The sequence below is a fragment of the Palaemon carinicauda genome, chromosome 18, assembly GCF_036898095.1.
Source record: "Palaemon carinicauda isolate YSFRI2023 chromosome 18, ASM3689809v2, whole genome shotgun sequence".
Lineage (NCBI taxonomy): Eukaryota > Metazoa > Arthropoda > Malacostraca > Decapoda > Palaemonidae > Palaemon > Palaemon carinicauda.
Window position 1 is genome coordinate 6,974,123 of NC_090742.1, and position 14,177 is coordinate 6,988,299.

General features: G+C 44.7%; 1 protein-coding gene across 4 annotated transcripts in view; it reads right to left on the reverse strand.

Moving 5' to 3' along the window:
- LOC137657597 (longitudinals lacking protein, isoforms H/M/V-like) overlaps positions 1 to 14,177 on the reverse strand; it is an 82,009-nt gene that overhangs the window by 22,677 nt on the left and 45,155 nt on the right. For 2 of the 4 annotated variants that reach the window (XM_068391952.1, XM_068391954.1), the window contains exons 3-5: positions 7,374 to 7,934; positions 6,945 to 7,193; positions 3,246 to 3,272 (exon numbers count right to left, since the gene is read on the reverse strand). In XM_068391952.1, coding sequence (XP_068248053.1) covers positions 3,246 to 3,272; positions 6,945 to 7,193; positions 7,374 to 7,934 — 837 coding nt within the window. The remainder of the gene's footprint in view (positions 1 to 3,245; positions 3,273 to 6,944; positions 7,194 to 7,373; positions 7,935 to 14,177) is intronic. The other 2 variants (XM_068391953.1, XM_068391955.1) reach the window with 1 other exon arrangement.

Consider the following 14,177-nt stretch of genomic DNA (forward strand, 5'->3'; position numbering starts at 1 on the left):
GGATTGCTCGCTGAAAGACTTGACTCAAAAGGTGATATTCTTATCTGCACTAGCCTCGGGAGCCAGAGTTAGCAAAATAGTGGCCCTCTCGAGGGATGATGGCCACATTCAGTTCACAGACAACGGAGAACTGAACCTCTTTCCGGACCCGACGTTTCTCGCCAAGAACGAGCTGCCCACTAAGAGATGAGGTCCCTGGAGAATCTGCCCTCTGAAGGAAGAAGCATCCCTCTGCCCAGTGGAATGCCTAAAGGTCTATCTTCGTAGAACTTCAGACTTGGGAGGTCAGCTTTTCAGGGGAGAGACTTCCGGTTCAACGTTATCCTTGAAACAGATAAGGGCGAAAATCACCTACTTTATACGCAGAGCGGATCCAGACAGTACACCCGCAGGTCATGATCCAAGAAAAGTTGCCTCGTCTCTGAATTTCTTTCAGACGATGTCGTTTGAAAGCCTTCGTACTTATACTGGATGGAAGTCGTCCAGAGTTTTCTTCAAGCACTACGCGAAGCAATTACAAGAAATTAAATTTCATGTGGTGGCGGCGGGCAGTGTAATAAAACCTGCCGCTTGATTACTGCGAAGAACAGTGCACTATTTGGGACTTTTAGTGAAGGGTGTACATGATAAACTTTCAAGTCATATCATGTTGAGTATTGTGTTTAGTGATGACACTATAGACTGTTCTATTCACACGGGTGACTTTAAGCATAACAGACTGACACAAGTGCCAGGCATACCTATATGCACAGTGTTCCTAGTAACAACAGAATGCTTAGTGAAATTCTTATATTTCCCATAGAGTGGCTGGTGTTTCCTTTTCAGATGAAACTGATTTTATTTTCTGTTATTACTGTTTATGCTTCTATGCAGAATTGTTCAGTGTAATATGTACAGTAATTGATTACATCTATGATTTCTAAATTTTATTGTAATAAACAATAGAACGAATCTTTGCGTCTCTTTCGCCCCAAACATTCCAGTTTATGTATAAAGTCAGAGCATCCTTGATTCTTTTAATATTTAAGATAATAACGGACCTAAGATTCCTATTGTTCCAAACAAACAGGTAAGAACTTATTTTACTAGACTGTTCATTTTACTGTTTAAGGTTTCCTACATGTACATAAACCTGTCCGTCTCTTTAACAACAGACCTGGGAGGTACCAGTAACATGCACAGATCCATACCATCCAAGTACAAACTATGCTTTACGACGTATATGATGATACTAATATACAAACTGTTTGCTAGATTGTTTCCTTGAGCTCACAATCCTCGGGTTTTTTTCCTTGAGTCTGCCCAGACTCTTCCCTGTAGGGGGCAGGAAGCACTGACATATTTCATGATCAGCTGATTGATGTATAATGGTAACGTCAAGTGTCTCTAGGTCTAGAAGACCAAAAGGAAAGATTCATCTCGAGATGAATGGCACTATTGAAAATCCACAGATACATTAATGCTCTGGTAAACTTCCATCACGACGACATGGCCTGAGCCCCAAAAAATGGATTTTGAGCGAAGCAAAAAATCTATTTTTGGGTGAGGTAGCCATGTCGTCCTGATGGACCCACCCTTTTTTTGACAAAAGGATAATGAATCCCTCCCTATGGTACTGTATCTGCAACACCTACAAAGCTACAAAGAATGGCTTGGTGGCGCCTCGCGGTGGCAATTTGGCGCACTATTTACAGTACAGTAGGAGTGTCAAGAGCGTTGTCTCTTTAACGACTCTCCTTATTCTTGCCACTCTTTCCCCTCGAAGCGAAAGCGCTATTGGGGGTGTAGATAGCCATGGGACGTGTCAAGAATACGTCCTCTGATATTACGCGATATCCCTTTTAAAATTTTAAGGGATATTCGCTCCAGGAGTTAGAATTCTGGATACCTTTGGTAAATTCTCTGGGATATATCACTGTAGTCAAATATACCTAGGAAGCTACTAATGAAGGAACTTCCATCACAACGACATGGCCTGAGCCCAAAAATAGATCCGTTGATTAATATTTGATAACATGAAATGCATGATGAAAAATATTGTAATTTGTATTGTTATAAAAAAATTATCTCTCTCGCTCTATAAGATAAAGGTAAAAATGTTAAATTTGATAGTTTTTATGTTACTATCATATGCATGAATAATTTTCTTTTGGATATATCACTTATTTCAGTTAGAAAATTATGAAATTTGAATTTATATAAAATTTATGATAATCAATAACTTTCTTATTTCTTAACAAGGGAGAAGAACAGTTAGTCAGACAGGCAGTAGATATATAAGCAAGATGGCAACAAAATCATGGAGAAATAGCCTAAATAAAGATCTTGACTAAATGCAAATTCAAGCAGTAAATGTATAAGACAGAAGCCCAGAGGGATGACTTATTTATTGTCTAGCCTTGTATAGGGAAAACTTGACATACTAGTTGATAATGAGGACTATACTGTAAACAATAATGTTGCAATTGTATTCCCTTCAATTTTATTATACATCACGCAAAATACTTCAAACTTAGAAAGTCTCGAGAAGAGACGTCAGAATTTGTAATAACAAATTATCGTACTGCAGATATTGACTGGGATCACAAAGCATGGAACATGAATGGTGAATACATACAATGCGGACCATTAAAAAAAATATTTCCACTGAAACCAGTGAAGTTACTTTCAGAGTAATAAGCTTCTGTGACAGTAGTACCAGTGCATGCATCAAAGTCTGCTTTGGAAGACTACGAATATGCATATTTCCGTTGTACTGTACAGTACTCCTAGTTTCTAACACAAACCCAACCATGAGTTCTATCCATACCTCTTTTAAAGTTTACTGATGCCTGCAAAGCTGGTCAGAAGAAATGGACCTCAGCTTTATAAAGACAAATTTATGTAGCTTTAATGATAAAATTTATAAAAAGAAAACTTGCCAGGTAGTCATTATGCTTTAATCATCAAAGCCATTGGCTTCCTGACCTTTAATTAAAACAATGTATCCCACTCTCTCTCTCTTCTCCCTCTCCCCAGTAGACCTAATGGGTGATCCAGTGATGCCCAGCTGACCAGATAGGTGGCACCACCAGGTAAACACATAACCGACCATTACTCCTAAGAACTTCATCATAGACAAATACATAACTTTAAAAATCTCTCTTGGCATCACTATAACTGGGAAGTAGGGAGGGACTTGAATGACAACCATGTATTTGAATAAATTTCATTAGCAAAATTATGTTTATTTAATTGAATCTTACCTGGTAGTCATTATGCTGACTCTCACACTTCATCAGATGTGGGTATATGAAAAAGAAAGATAGAATATAACTCTAAAATAAAACTATATTAAAACCAACCTAATCAATCTTTTCTTATAAACCTTACCATTATCAATGTTACACGTTCACCATGAATATGGAATGCTCAGCAAGGTTTCTATACTTTACCTTTGTTTAGTATCGTATCAAAACTCCCTACCAAACTACCATGTAGTTTTCACAACAAAATGAGAGAAAACTGTAAGCTCTCCACCCTCCATAATCCTGTGCTAACAGTACAAACAATACCTCAGGTATCCTATGTACAGTACTACTATTGGCAAAGAACCCAAAACGTTTTGTGAAATTAGTTTTGTACTTCACTAAGTTGTAACTAGACCTTTCATCCCTACACACACCAGCTGAGCACTAGTGCTTGGTCCAGAAACATAAGCCAAGGAAAGGATAATGTACCTGAGCTCACCAGTTCTACTATTTCAAATTCTGATAGCATTTTGCAACATGAAATCCAGTAACTAAAGGCAATGATACAGAAGAATCTTACAAACCCTAATATATTGTCTCAAACTTAATAAGTAATTGGTCTTTCTGTCTGCAAAAAAAAAGAAAAAAAGAACAAAGGAATACACTCATAAGAAAGGAAAGTTTACTATAAGAAGTCCCAGCCTGTCTGATTTTGATTGCCTCAAACTGTGTTCTGATAAACGCTTGGTCTACAATACTATTGATGCACCCACAAATCATTAGGCAAGTCAGGCAGAAGTGAAAGTTGTTCCAAAGGTATTGAAAGACATCCTCGAATGCTGCCCAAGGGTTTGGAATGGAGGAGCAGAATGCTGGGAGTTTCCTGTTCAGCCACATGGCGAACAGGTCGATTGCAAGTGATCCCCTGAGAGCAATAAACCTTTCCACCATGCAAAAATGTAGGGACCACTCTGAATCTACATCCTACCCCTTGTGGCTGAGTGTGTTCTGCTAGAAAATTCCTCTTACTTGGAATAAACCTCGCGGACAGCTCTACAGCGTTATCTACTGCCTAGATGTGCACTACCTTTTTCCACTTATAAAGAATGCACAAGACTGTCCCTCTTAGCTTTTCGACTTATGCTATGACTGTAGTGTTGTCATTCATGAAAACTACTGATAACTCTTATCAAACTTTTTTGGACAGCTTGCACTGCTAGGATCGACACACATTTCCAACAAGTTAATATACAGATGTTTTCTTCCGGGGACCCCACTTCTGAAGCAACTTGGTTCTCCTGGTGTGTGTCACACCCATCCTTGGATGCATCTAAGGACAGACGCATCTCAGTAGGTGAGGTTTTTGTCATTCAGCCACCAGGGAAGGTCATAACATACCTCTTGTTCCTCGGGAACAAGATGAGCTGGGATAACACTGGCTGCCGACCAGTGACGCTTCAGACACCAGTGAAGCAACTGCCTGTGAAAAGAGTTTCTCCAAAACGGAAAGATGTCCCAAAAAACATTGCTACTGCCGAGCCATGAGTTTTAACTTGAACAGGTGTGGGACCACCACCTCTCTGAGCCTGCTGATGGGATTGTATGATGGAAAGACTGCCCAGGTACTTCATCATCTGCTTGGCTGTGAGACTTGACTTTTCTTGATTTATCACAATGTCCAGATGGTGACGAAAAGAGACTAGCTGGTCTCGACCCTGAAGCAACTGCCTCCTAGAAGAGGCCAGAATCAGCCAGTCAACAAGATACCTCCATAAAAGTATCCTGTTCGAGGGGGCCCAAGCCAAGACAAAATCATCCCCTTCCTCCCTTCTTACTTCTACCACCCCTCCTAAACTGGCTAGGTAGGAGCTAGGGAGTGAAAGGCTGGAGCACTGTCCACACCTTTCGTAACGGAAGATGCAGCTAGAAGTCCAGATTGGGCTTTAAGGGCAGTCAGACCTTTCTTCAAAGATGATCCTGAAGGTGTGACAGAACTCGCTGCAGCTGTCATTGAAGGGCCGAGGCCCTTTATGGTAACTGTGCAGTGGAGGTCGATGAGGGAGCTAGCTTTCCTCCAATTCTCCACCATTGCTTCTATGTTCCTCTGAGGAAACAGAGAAGTAGCTTTCAGCACTGGGCCATTCCTCAATCCTGACATCGCCTTTGTACAGCTTGCCTGGGGAATCAGGAAACAGCAGCATCCCTCCTATTCTGGGCTCAGTTGACCTACTGGTTCACTGACAGGTGTGCTATAAGATCACTGCCTTTTCATCAAACAGAACCAATCTACTGTACTTTTCCAACATCTCAGAATTTGAGGAAGCCTGAGTATTAGGGAACTAGGTACCTACAAAGAAGCACCAATGGGACTTGACAGCTGAGAAAACTGTGCTCGAAGTCTTGAGTCTCTCCACAGGCAAAGTCACTTTCGACGTAGACAATGTGGGATCAACGGGAAGAAGAGACGGGATCCCACCCTAAGCCTGTAAAATCAACTATGAGGTGAATTCAATCAGTCCAAAGCCTTCTGAATTAGTTTCTACCATAGCAACTTAAGTGAGGTCTTTGATCCTTGATGTGAACTTCACTGAACTCATACTCCCACACTAAAGACTGATGGTTTGTATTCGTGAAGGAACAAATGCATTTTTTCTCTCTTCTGCCACTTCTCAGAAGAAATGCATCTATCAAAAATATTCACATTTAATAAAGGTGGTCTACTTTGCACAGCTGCATGGAGAATAAGACAACTCAAATAAGAGCTTTGGTCAAGAGAAAATATCCTCTATAAGTTTTCTCCTTACTGCCTTATTGTGAAAAAAAAGCATGCATTTTATACTATGTCAAAACAAAATGGATCATGAAACACATCTCAACATAAATATTATACAATGATGAAAAATATTTAAACAAAAGCAAAGCATAAATACAATATAGTGACTGATTTTGATAATGCGAAACAAAAAGATAATCAAACTAACCCCAAAAATGTTAAGAGATGCCAAAAACCTAAATAGAAAAAGGAAAAGTAAACAAATAATTTTGATACAATCTCACAAACCTGAAAAACAAAGTGTATATGAAACTACTCTTCTTACATAAGAACAGAGCATCCTGGAGATTGAAGAATTATGCTTTCAAGAGCTGGTCAACTAGAAAAAAGTAAAACTCGAACAAAAGAAACTGACGTCTTTTAAGGATACAGTCTATATGGATGGCATTTGGAACCATAGCCAGGACCCAGGAGGCAAAGACATTCAGAAGAGCAAAAGATTAAGAAATTATAATCAGGAAAAAATATGTGAAATGAAAGTTTTAATCAAAATCTCAAAATGATAAATTCACAATAAGATTGATAAAATTTCAAAACTAAACAGGCTTTGAAGAAAGATGGATACATAACCTTGTATCATGTTAAAATAAAATAAAAACTCTAGTTTTGCATGTAAATAGTAGTTTTAGTTCTGGAAATGAGCTAACTTAAAAAGAAAAACACTTTACTAATAGTTTGCACTCCATATAAATTCTTGAAGCACATTTAAAAAGATTTGTGGTTGTTCTGTTACATACAGTATATCAAAGATTTTAAGCTTTTCTATTAACAAATCATTAAATGCACAGAAAACACTCCAAATTTACAAAATAACTTGGTAGGAACTGATAAAATTTACTAAATAATTACCAAATATTAAAAAATGTAAACTAATTACTCACAACAGCAACAGCAGAAGGCCCTGCAACACCCTGAACCATTATATCCTGAACAACATTCTGAGAATGTGATGTCGACAAAAGCTGCGGGTCAAACAAGTCAACACCGACGTCTTGCTGTCTTTTGTCAACAGAATTTGATGGATACGTAACATTCCTTTCCGTATCTGTTACGTGGGATATTTCTTCATCTTCTTCAACCTTAGGCTCAGGTATTTCTTCTTTTATCAAAGGTTGCTTTTCTAAATCAACCTGAAAGAGTGTGATACTATTTTAGAAAATAAAAATGTTTAAATTCTATATCTTCAAAAGGGTATCTAAAATTTCAAGAAAATCTTCAGACTACTGTGCAGTTATAATAAATGAGACATTGAGACGATGATATTTTCCTTAAATTTAATCTATAAGGTAACGCACATGGCTCTCACTAACCTCGGTTACATTTGAAGTTCCATTGAGTTCTTGTAGAGGTCCAGCAATTTCATTATGTCTGGTGTATTCTGTGGGTAGTATATTATGCAGATCTGTATGAGATACTTCAGAAGTCCCTTTCTGCGTGAATTCTAACTGGTTTTGATTACTAGTTGCCCTTTCTGTATAACTGTGATTTGTGTTCTTTGACAAGTGTGCACCACTCTCCTCACGTCTCCTTTTCGTGTGAGGGGCTCCGTCACTTGAGTCGGTATGGCACCTTTTACCTTCATTTGCAACTGGGGCTTCATCAGGAACAGCTAGTCCTTTGATTCTAAGACACTCGGCTGCTTTTATCAACCTGGCTAGATCATTCTGGGCAACGTTGGCTTCTCCAGCATACATGTAGTTTAAGAGTGCCTCCATATCATCGTGTAAAATATCTTTCAAAACGACAATAGGATGTTTGCATGTGGTTTGTTTAAAAATGTCCTCAAAATATTCACTACACACAGAAAGCACCAATTTATGAACTGGAAAGAATCTACCACTACACGCAATTGTCACATCGCTATATAACTCCTGGAATGATAAAAGAAAATATATTTTTAATGACATAAAAACTTTCATTAGATACACAAACAAATACAAGTCAATAAAAAATTAATCTTAACAAAATTTATCATTCAAATACTCACCTGGGAGTCATTCTTTATTCACCAAAGCCTCCAGTTTCCTGACCTCTAAAGAAAAATTATTCCAGTCCCCACTCTCTCATCTACCCCACCATTGTGATGCCCAATAAACCCAATATGTGGCACCATGGGTGAACACACCAAGAACTTCATATAACCCAAGTCATCACACACCAGTATACTGTACGTATGTCATCTCTCACTTTTCACGAGGGTTACGATCCAGGACCCTCACCCCACCGCCCCCGCGCAAAAAGTAAGAAATTTTGAGAAAAGGGAAAGGAAACCTATTTTCCGCTATTTATGGAATCTTAAGCCTTTATAAACCCTCCTCACACTATTACAGACCTTTACCACATCCTTACACTCCTATGAACACTTTCAGTTGTGCATGATTTTTCCTATACTGTACGTATAAGTGCACTGCTGAATATAGTGCACGTGAGCCAGGCTCGCAGGTACGGGACTGGAGTACAATGTGCTATACTGTACAGTACATGTCCACTAATGTATACATAAGGCACTACATAGAATATTTTAAGGCTACAGACATGGAGAATTTATCTAAAACGTTACAATGTACTGTAATATGACAAATTCGGAGATAATTTGATTTTTTCCTAACCATACAAACCTTAGCTATTTACATGGGGTATTACTTTCGGCGTAACTGAAATGACGAGCCATTAGATTTTTAACGAGGGTTAACTACCCTCTCGCTAGTTAGCGAGGGGGTAGGGGAGGGGTAGCTAGCTACCCCTCCCCCCTCACTTCGCTTAAAGGTAGGACTTCACGGGGGACAGGGCTGGCGGGCAAATATGTGTAAATAGCTAAGGTTTGTATGGTTAGGAAAAATACAAATTATCTCCGAATTTGTCATTTGTTCCGTAACCGAAATACAAACCACGCTATTTACATGGGGTAACTTAACCCTTAGGTAGGGTGGAAAGTCCCAGCCTTACTGGCTTTGGCTTTGCCCGGGGACTCAGAATCCGAGTGAGCAGCACTTGAGAAAAAGAGTCCCTGCACCTCGCAAATTCCTTGCTCAGCAAGGAATGTGCGGCCTACATAAGCTTGTGTGTGAAGGAAAGAAGTGTGACTTGTCCTAGGAAGTTGACCTGAAGTCCTTTAGATGGAAATCTAGGTTAGGACGTTCCCAATACCACCTCGTCAGGGTATGAGGGACGCGACAGTATTATACTAATACTAGGAGCACAAGGAAGCACGGTTTACCTGCAGTGGTTTGAGGTCAGCTATGCAGAGAACCCAGGATGCTGCTTTCCCCAAGAGAGGGGAGGATGAAGAAAAGAGTAAGGGCCAGACATACTTTTTCATTCATGCAGTCTAAAACTGGGTAACAATGCCCTCAACCTTCTGCTACCTGTCCATTAAGGAACCTGAGGTTAGACCAGCTGTTGTGCAGCCACCACAGGGCCGATAGAGAACGTATCGAGGCTCCTGTGGGTCACGTCCTGCAGGTAGTGGGCTGTGAAGGTCGTTTGACGCTTCCAGACCCCAGCTTGTAGCACCTGCGTCACAGAGAAGTTTCTCTTGAATGCCAGGGACATTGCGATGCCTCTGACATTGTGTGCTCTAGGGCGACGTGGCGGAGGAGGGTCTGGATTCAGGGAATGATGGATGACCCTTCAAATTCAGGCTGAAATGGTATTCTTGGTGACACTCCTCTTCGTCCTTCCCGTGCTCACAAACAGGGCTTGCACGCGAGGTCGGACTGCAGCTGTTCTTTTAAGATAACGCCTCAGACTCCTTACTGGGCATAGTAGGAGATGGTCTGGGTCATCTTTTACAGAACGAAGATTCGAAACCCCGAAGGAGTCGAACCGTGGGTCCGGAACCCCAGGGTTTTGAGTCTTGGCAACAAACTCAGGGACGAACCTGAACGTTACCTCCCCCCATCCCCTTGAATGGGCGACGTCGTACGAGAGACCATGAAGTTCACTGACACGCTTGGCAGAAGCTAGAGCGAGCAGGAACACCGTCTTCCAAGTCAGGTGACGATCAGAACGGAGGTCTCTTAAGAGCCCTAAGAACCCGAACCACGTTCCATGGAGGAGGTCTCACTTCCGACTGAGGGCATGTAAGTTCGTAGCTTCGTATGAGCAAGGAAAGTTCCAGCGAGGAAGAAATGTCCAATCCTTTTAGCCTGAAGGCCAGGCTTAAGGCTGAGCGATAGCCTTTCACCGCCGAGACCGAAAGGCGCAATTCCTCCCGCAAATATACAAGAAACTCCGCTAATGCTGGAATAGTGGCATCGAGGGGAGAGATACCCTTCCCACGACATCAACCACAGAAGACTCTCCACTTCGCCTGGTAGACCCCTGCAGATGACTTTCGCAGGTGTCGAGACATCCTCTCCGCAAATTGTTACGAAAAGCCTCTCTCTGTGAGGAGGTGCTGGATAGTCTCCAGGCGTGAAGCTGAAGCGAAGCTATGGCTTTGTGGAAGATGTTGGAGTGTGGTTGCTTGAGTAGCTCGTGTCGTAGAGGGAGTTCTCTCGGGAGTTCCGTCAGGAGCTGCAGAAGGTCCGGGAACCACTCTGCATGATGCCATAGCGGAGCTATCAAGGTCATCGACAGGTTGACCGATAGTCTGGTCTTGTTGAGCACCCTTCTCATCAGACAGAACGGTGGGAAGGCGTACACGTCGATGTTGTCCCACCGTTGTTGGAAGGCATCTTGCCAGAGTGCCTTGGGGTCCGGGACTGGGGAGCAGTACAGCGGCAGCTTGAAATTCAAGGCTGTCGCGAACAAGTCCACTGTCGGGGAACCCCACAAAGTCAGGACTTTGTTGGCTACTAGAGGATCCACAGACCACTCGGTACTCACTATCTGTGAAGCTCTGCTCAGACTGTCGGCGAGCACATTCCTTTTGCCCGGAATGAAGCGAGCTGATATTGGTATCGAGTTAACTTCGGCCCATCTCAGAATCTCTACTGCAAGATGGGATAGCTGTTGTGAATAAGTACCTCCCTGCTTGTTGATATAAGCCACTACTGTGGTGTTGTCGCTCCTCACCACCACACAGTGACCCGCCAGGGTCTGTTGGAACTGTTGAAGGGCCAGATATACGGCCTGCATCTCTAGCAGATTGATGTGGAGGTACTTTTCTGATTCTGACCACCGGCCTGAGATCCTGTGGTTCAGAACGTGGGGCCCCCCTTCTTTTGACGCGTCCGATAACAGCATCAAATCCGGGGGGAGGACGAGAAGATCCACTCCCTTTCGAAGGTTTCCGTCGGTCAACCACCACTGCAGGTCCGTCCGTTCCGCAGGCCCTATGGAGACCAGAAAGTCCGGAGAATCGTGGCCCTGATTCCACCGGGACTTGAGCCGCCATTGCAGGGATCTCATCCTGAGGTGGCCGTTTGGAACTAGACGGGCCAGGGAGGACAGGTGACCGAGAAGACGTAACCAAGATTGGGCTGGAAGCTCTTCCCGTCTGAGGAAAGGTTCTGCGACCCTCCTCAGCCTTGCTATCCTGTCATCTGATGGAAAGGCTTTGTGGAGATTGGTGTCCAATATCATGCCTAGATATACCAGTCGTTGAGATGGAAGCAGAGAAGACTTCTCGAGAATTACCATGATCCCTAGATCTTGGCAAAGTCCCAGAAGCTTGTCTCGGTGTCGAAGAAGGGTCGACTCCGAGTCTGCCAAGATCAGCCAGTCGTCCAGATAGCGAAGGAGACGGATGCCGATCCTGTGTGCCCACGAAGATATCAGGGTGAACACTCTGAACACCTGCGGTGCTGTGGAGAGACCGAATCACAGCACCTTGAACTGGTAGATCTTGTTGTCTAGGCTGAATCTCAAGTACTTCGTGGAAGACGGATGGATTGGGATCTGGAAGTACGCGTCCCTTAGATCCAGTGTGCACATGAAGTCTTGCGGTCTCACTGCAAGTCTGACCGTCTCTGCTGTCTCCATGCTGAACGGAGTTTGTTTGACAAACTTGTTCAGTGCTGAGAGGTCGATGACGGGTCTCCAGCCTCCACACGCCTTCTTTACAAGAAAGAGTCGACTGAAGAAGCCTGGGGAGCCGTCGACGACCTCTTGGAGAGCATCATTCTTGAGCATGGTCTCGACTTCTGCCCGAAGGGCTAGCCCCTTTGCCGATCCCATGGCATAGGAACTCAACGACACTGGATTCGCTGTCAGGGGAGGAAGAGATGTCGTGAACGGGACGCGATATCCTTGGTTGATCACAGAGATCGTCCAGGAATTGGCCCCGAGTTGCTGCCACCTGAACGCTCAACTCTGCAGGCATCCCCCCACTGGTGGACACGCAGGGGGATTGCCAATCCTAGCGTTTGCGGCCTCGGCCGCTCCCTCTAGGATTCTTGCCTCCCCTGGAGGACTTCCCACCCTTCCTGTCCTTGACGGGAAAGGGCTGCTGTTTGGACACCTTTGCCTTTGCTGCCGGAGCCGGTTTCAATGTCCTAGACTGACGAGGCTGTTGTTGTTGAGGTGCTGGAGGCTTGTAGGGTCTGGATGTAAGAGCCCTTTGGAGGAGAGAATCGTGATTCGACTTCCTCCACCTCTCAGCTGTCCGTTCCACATCCTTGGGCTCAAACAGGCTCTTTCTAAGGATGGAAGAGTGTCTGAGCTTGCAGACATCCACGGCTGGGACCTTCGCATGGAACCTCTCGGTCACCGCATCACGACGCTTCAAGATCGAGTTTGCCCACAAGTTCGAAACTTGGTGAGCTAGAAACTCGATGGTGCGCGTGCCCATGAGGAGAAAAGTCTCCATGGCCTTCCTGGTGCTCTCCTTGGACAGGTCCTCGGATCGCAACAGTATGCCCAGAGACCCCAGCCAGACATCCAGCCACGAAGTGGCCTGCATGGCACACTTTGCGACCTTCTCCTGGCTCAAGATCTCTGTAGCCGAGAATGTCACCTTCCGGGTGGAGAGTTTCTCGAGAGAAATTCCCCTGGAGAGCTCTTCCACAGAATGGTGGAGAGGAAGAGCTAAACAAGACTCCCCCATGATCTCGAAGTACCTCCTTTGCTACACGCGAGGAGGTGGGAGGAGTTTGTTGTCGGCAGGGGAACGGCTGGAGGAGGCGAGTTCGGAGAGCTGGCTCTCAACCTTGTCTCTGGCGCTCTTAACCCCCTGGGACCAGGGCAGAGCCGCACTGGCCTTCGGAGGTTTTTGAGTGCCGTAGACTTGGTCCAGAACCGTATCCTAGCCTTCGCGAGGGGCGGTCTCCGGGTCCTCGAACCTGTTGAGTTGCCTCATCAGACTCAGGACCTGCCAGAAGGCATGCTCCGACTCATGCAGCTCTCCTCCTTGTGGACTGGCAGCAAAGTCTCCTGTCCCCAGCTACTCTACTTGGGGGGACACGCGGACATTCTCCTGGGGTCTTGTTGGCTCTGGTCGAATTCGGGATGAAGACTTAGGGACGGTCTTCGAGTCCTTGGGCTCCCTCCTAGGAGGGATACAGGACTCTAGTAAAGAAGTCTGAGGGTTCCTTGCTGCTCCCACACGAGACAATTCTCCTACTCGAGGTGGGGTTCCTCCCATTGATGCCGTGGGAGAATGTCCCACCTCGCTGGACTCTCCTGAGGACAGAAAGGCTTCGTCCACAGGGGAAGGAGAAACCGTCTGATGGGGGGAAGGGGCCTTCCTGACGGACTTCTTGGGAGCCAGTTTGACCCTAGGAGAAGTCACCACGAAGTCCACTCCTTTCCTTCTCTTCAGCAGGGACAAGGCTGCCGTTGGTTTGAGGCCTAGATCAGCAAGGGCCGGCTTAACAGCCTGGACGACCGCTTTGATCAGAGACCCGAACCAAGGCTGACGGCTGACAGACTCGGTGTCAGCGACTCCCGCTGGAGGGAAGGGGATCGGGCGATCCTTAGGAGTGGATACCACAGGGCCTGCCTGAAAAGAAGAAGAGTGTTGCCTAGACCTCTCTGAAGAATCTTCCTCCTCCTGCAAGGGCGCTGCTCTGCGCTTACGGGGTGGAGAACGTGACGACGATGATCTGGAAGTACGCGCTGCTGTAAGGGCGCGTGGGCGCGTTGGAGAGCGCTTGCGCGCAGGCGAAGGATCGCGCGAGCGCACAGGAGATCGCTGACGCGTAGCGGCATGGTCGGGAGCTATCAGTTGG